At 46.3% G+C, this 5,705-nt stretch overlaps 1 protein-coding gene across 13 annotated transcripts in view; it reads left to right on the forward strand.

Annotated features, from left to right (window-relative positions):
- Nucleotides 1-5,705, forward strand: part of LOC117734107 (ankyrin repeat and SAM domain-containing protein 1A-like) — a 55,131-nt gene extending 49,426 nt beyond the window's left edge. For 10 of the 13 annotated variants that reach the window (XM_034538206.1, XM_034538207.1, XM_034538198.1 and 7 more), the window contains 6 exons: nt 1-2; nt 115-186; nt 304-390; nt 772-909; nt 1,280-1,462; nt 2,938-5,705. The exon at nt 1-2 is cut by the window's left edge and continues 136 nt beyond it. In XM_034538206.1, coding sequence (XP_034394097.1) covers nt 1-2; nt 115-186; nt 304-390; nt 772-909; nt 1,280-1,462; nt 2,938-3,054 — 599 coding nt within the window. In that variant the 3' untranslated portion in view covers nt 3,055-5,705. The remainder of the gene's footprint in view (nt 3-114; nt 187-303; nt 391-771; nt 910-1,279; nt 1,463-2,937) is intronic. The other 3 variants (XR_004609781.1, XM_034538200.1, XM_034538201.1) reach the window with 3 other exon arrangements.

The raw sequence follows: 5,705 nt of genomic DNA on the forward strand, positions 1-5,705 counted from the left end.
GCGTACGTCCACGCCTCCCTCTCTCCCTCCCTTCCTCCCTCCCGCCCGCATACCGCATTTGACGTCGTTGCCACATACACCAACACGTTTTCTCTCTCACCTATTCCCTTGCAGTACCTCGGTTCCATGCTTATTAAGGATCTGCGGGGCACCGAGTCCACGCAGGACGCCTGTGCCAAAATGCGGGTACGCTGCAAGTTTCCTCTCCGGCCTCATGGGACAAACACGGGACACGATGCACGTAGTACGAGTGAGCGGTGATACGCCTTAAAGTCCTTTCTCTTTCTTTTCTCTCCCTCCCAGAGGTCGACCGAACAAATGAGAAAAGTCCCGACCATCGTCCTTTCCATCACCTACAAGGGTGTGAAGTTCATCGATGCCGCCAACAAGGTGAGCGGCCACGTGCTCGAGACCCCGGTGCGAATACCAGCGTGTTTTTACGTCTCAATATTTTGAGAGCGTTAACACTTCTTTTCTGTCATTGTGAATGTCATGCCTGCAAGTTTATGTCAGATTTGTTTATGTTTGACAAGCAGTATTGTATTTATTTGACATTTATTTAAAAAAAAAAGAGACATTAAAAGGTTTCCTTGCTCGGCCCGCAATGACTCAAACACGATTTATGGCCCAATGTTTAAACCTTTAACATAAATCTATATAAATCATATTTTTTTTTCATAATGCATTATCACTTGGGAGCATTGATGTTCCGCCCCACTATTTCGTAGCCTGTCTAGCTTGAGTCTCATGCTGCCTCTCTCCTCGGTGCAGAACATCATCGCGGAGCACGAGATCCGTAACATTTCGTGCGCGGCCCAGGACCCGGAGGACCTGTGCACGTTTGCCTACATCACCAAGGACCTGCAGACCAGCCACCACTACTGCCACGTGTTCAGCACGGTGGACGTGGTAAGGAAGCCCTCGCCGTCCCGCCCGCTCACTCTGACACGTGGCGAGCGTTCTGTGTCGGCTTCAGTGGTCCCTCGCCGTACTTCCACTGGGAGAGGCCTGCGTCGTCAGCGCTGTTATCTCCAGACGGCCCTGTCTCCTCAAGGTGTCACGCTTCAGTTGGGGCTGATTGCCTCCTTGTGGACGCAGTGCTACTCTGGCCGTGATGGGTAGCCCTCCACGACTTCCTCTGCTTCTGATATCTTTCTCTGTCTCACTGTTATCCGTGTTGTTGTCTGGCCTGGGAACCCCCAAAGCCCAACATGGCTTTTTTTCTTTCTTTATAACTGCCATGCTCTTCCTCTTCCTCCCTCTCTCTCGTTGTGTGTAGAATCTGACCTACGAGATCATACTGACGCTTGGCCAGGCCTTCGAGGTAGCCTATCAGCTGGCCCTGCAGGCCCAGAGGACCAAACAGCACCAGCACATCCCACTGGGACCCGGTTCGGAGGTCATTGAGACCAAGTCCAGCCGACCGGTGCCCAAACCACGAGGCAGCGTGCGGAAGTCGGCGGTGAGTTGGACATCAGACATTCTGACGCGCATCATCGTACAGACCAAGTATAAGTTCTGCTACTGCAGTACAAGTCTTTCTGACCCACGAAATGCACTTTTCCTGTTCATTTGTCAGTGATTTGTATGCTCGGTGTAGCACACACGGTCGTGGGAGGAGAGCTGATGCAGTTGTGTCAGACTGACCTGAATTTGACAAGAAAGAAAGAAGTCAAAAACTCCAGCGACACTCTGCGGCATTAAAGTATAAAGAACAACTTTTATAGCGTTCTGCGAATGAAACCCTCGAAAACACATTAGACGCGAGTCTCGGAACATTTGCATCCCCATCTTTTCCCGTCATTATGATGCGGATGTGTAGTCTGGCCATTAGCATTAAACCATTAAGAAGTGAGCCTTGCGCTGAATGTAAATGAGGTAACTCCACCTCGGGGGACCAGTCGCACATCTCCCGGCTGCTGCTTAATGAACTCAAAGAATGTGGTGTTTGCTGACACTCCGCCTCACTTTTTTTGTTTTTTTTGTTTTTTATGTTTAAGTTTTCAACCTTTTTACTTTTGATCTAATGCACTTTGACACCCACAGCTGTTTGCCGTCTCACGCTTCTCAAATCTGTCAATCCCTTTTTATTCTCTCTCTTTATCCTCCTCCTCTCTGTGCCTCTTTCCTTCCTCCTCTTCGTCTCTTTTTTTTTTTTTAGAAATACACAGGAGCTACACCTTTTCTATACTTAGCCACATGTGGACTGATGAATGCTTTGAATATTGCTTTTGACTCAGGCGCCCCCTTGTGACAGTGTGGTGGTAACACAAGCTCACAGTCAACGCAACTAAAAGTTTAGAGTGACTCATTGGCATTAGAGATCAATGCATTATATATATTATATATTATATATATGCACTGGAATTGGTTCTGTCCGACTGTCATTGACCAAACTTTGGATTTTAAATGAGTTAAGGAGAGACTCGACAGGTGAATAGTGTGAAACTCCCCCCAGTTGATAACTTACATATGTTGACATATTACGGTCAAAGATTCTTACAGAGGGAATTTTGGATATATCTTTATCAATTTCAATCAGAAAATATTGTCAATAGCCATACAAATCTAAAGAAACCCTTGAGAATGTAATTAGGAATAAAACTGGAAAACTTGCTGCTGAAGAGGAGATTTCTGAGTCGGTACAAGAGATTTATTGTAAAATTCCATAAATGTACCCTCGTCACCTGGAGTGTAAAGACAATCACCCACAATTCAACTTTCATAAAAGTTTTATGAAATGATATATTTTTTTATATGCAAATGAGCTATGATCTAATCGTGATTTTTGGTGAAGTCTAAAATACGACATGTTAAGGAGGAAAAATAGTCCAAATCTCCAAATTCACCAGTGCATGAAAAAAAAAGAAAAGTGGTCCGTAGTGTGTCACTTTTAATTTTGAGAGTTTTGAGTGTTCCCTCGGTTTGTGTTCGCAGGGCGACATTGTGGAGCAGGAGGGGGACTCTCAGTCCGGGGGCAGCGCCACGTGGCTCGTGGACCCCAAGGACTCCAAGCGCACTATCAGCACTAAGTACGAGACCACCATATTCTGAGCGGACCCCTCTTCCCTCTGACCTCCCGGGCCTGGCCTCACCCCTCTTCCTCTTCCTCTTCCACTCCCGTCTGTGTGCCTTTCACTGTGACTCTGCCTCTCCCTCTGTGGGCCGGAACCCCGGTTCTCCTCCGTCCCCCTTCAGCCGTCACTCTAGTCCTCGTCTTTGCTCCTTCATGTCGTGACCCACCACCACCACCACGTCTGCACTAGTTATTGATCACTATAGTGCAACCCTCCTCTCACTGGTATCCCACTTCCAGCTTGCCACTCACCCTTTTGCAGTTATTCTCCCCCCCCTCTATTTACCTTGTATACTTCCTGAACTCTTGAGTACAATGCTTCCTTTTTTTTCCTCCCCTACCGACGACCCCGCTGTTGACTCTCGGTGATAAGCTCTTCTTTTCTTGGTGCTTTTCCTGCTCTACTAGGCGACGGCCACTCTGAGAACTTTTCACTCTGATCGTATCAACTCCCGAGTGTCCCCGAGAAAATCTGAATTACCAGAGGAGTGACCCACTGCACACAATCCCGTACCTGGACGCGGACTTGGTTTTTCACGAGGAAACTTGACAGACTGGTCCTGTAGTTCCTGGGCGTCGGTCGGACACGAGCCGGCTGTTTTTGTTCGGCGGAGCTCGTGGCGTTGTTGAGATTTAACGGGGGACATTTCTCACTGTCAGCCGTCAGCTCGAAGCCAAAGGAGGGCCTAGCACTGTGATGAGGTCCTTTTTGGAGCTCACAAAGTAAGCATTGTTGGGGGGGATTTTCTAGTGGGGACAGGGACAGAATAGGGCATAAAGACTGGCATGGACCCGCATGGTAGCTGTCCTCGCTGCTCCAGAAAGTAGACCGCCCAAACTGTCTTAAGACTGGCATGCCCTCCTCTGTCTATCAATCAGAGCACCAGGATGTAAACCTGGTGCCTCTTCTGGGGTGGACTAACTATAACTAAGCACTTTTACCAAATCCCCAAGCATCTAAGAGAACAAGTGCATCTTTTTTTTTTCTTCCTCTCTTCACAACAATGGCCTTCTCTGTTCATCCTGTCAGCATCGCCTTTTTGTTTTGAGAATCACCACCAGGTTAATATTTGACAGCTGCGAGTGAAAAGAGTTAATCATTATAATGGGGGGGGGGGGGGTGATCACGCTGATCACGCTGGTTGTGTCCATTAGTTCTGTGTTGTTGTTTTTTTGTTGTTTTTTTAAACATTATTTTAACCTCAGTGCTTTTTGTGTGCGTGTGTCTGTGTCCCTTCCCTATAGCTGAACACTGTGGCCTCTCCCCAGCCAGTAATGAAGGGACAACAATGAGCCCCGTTGCATGGTGGGTAGGTTGTTTTTTCGTTGGAAAAAGCGACCCGCTTCCCGCGCATGCAAGCAGAATCGCGTCACCGGTTGGATCGAGCTCACCGGAGTAACGGGAGACACAAACCGACGTAAAAAGCTTTTCGACGCCTGCGCGGTCCATCAGATCCTCTCACATCAACGCACACACACACACACACACGCACACACGCACTCCATTTCGCTTCCTGATGTTTGAGAGTCAGATGGGTTTGATGTGCTTTATATATTTCCTGAGAAGTGACCGTTGCCTCCTAACACCTGGTTTACGATGTCACAGTGAGGAACTTGTATCTAAAGGGGAAGTGGCTGGGGATGAGGAACATATATATATATATATATATATATATATGGTTATAATACACACAAGGTACACACTATCCAGACCTCACACTGTAGGTACACAGTCCTTATTCGTCCACACAATGTAGCGTCTCTTCGTGGCCATCAGCTCGTCATCCACATCATAATAACTGTGATAATCAATGTGATCGTGCACGGGAGGAACTCTTTAACCAAACTCAGAGGGCAGAGGAGCTGACACTACAAAGACTGTTTTTTTCAAATTATGTAATGGGGGGGGGAGGTGGTTTTTATTTGATTTTTGAAAGTTGTGTTGATGTTTTTTTCGCGTGTGTTTTTTTTAAATTGTTTTATTGGACAATGTGTCCCTAACGCTGGCACTGGATCAGGTGTGGTTCACTGCGGCGCCCTCTTCTCCTTCCCTGTTCCCTTTTTGTTCAGTTAATATCTGCATTATTACAACGATTATTCACCAAACCTGCCATGCAGGCTGGTATGTCTTTTTTTTTTTTTGATTTTAGCTGCAGAACAAAACAATAGGGCGCAGCATGTTTCTCCCCGTGTGTTCACTGTTAATGGTACTTTGTGTTTTATGGGTACAACGGCCTGGTCGTTTTGATTTAAACTGTCGTGTACGCGCTACGTCGTCAGGCCAGTATGCGATAACTTTATGGTACACTGTCTTCAGCTCGCTGGTGTCTGCACCTTCGGCCATCAGCCTGGTCCCGTTTCTGCTTTTGCACATTGTTAAGGATCAGGAGAGGTATTTGGGGACTAATCTGATGACAAACAATGATAAGAATGATATTGTACATGAATCTAGCGGTCTGTATTTTAATACTTGAATGATTTTTGCTTTTATAGATATCTATATATATATATATGTATGTACGTATGTAATTTTTGACGTTTGTCAAAAGAGAGAAAAGGACTATGTCTTATAAAGTTAAACATATCGTGAATAAAATACCCTGTGATTTAAAAAAAAAAAAAAAAAAAA

Source organism: Cyclopterus lumpus, chromosome 7 (assembly GCF_009769545.1).
Source record: "Cyclopterus lumpus isolate fCycLum1 chromosome 7, fCycLum1.pri, whole genome shotgun sequence".
NCBI classification, from domain to species: domain Eukaryota; kingdom Metazoa; phylum Chordata; class Actinopteri; order Perciformes; family Cyclopteridae; genus Cyclopterus; species Cyclopterus lumpus.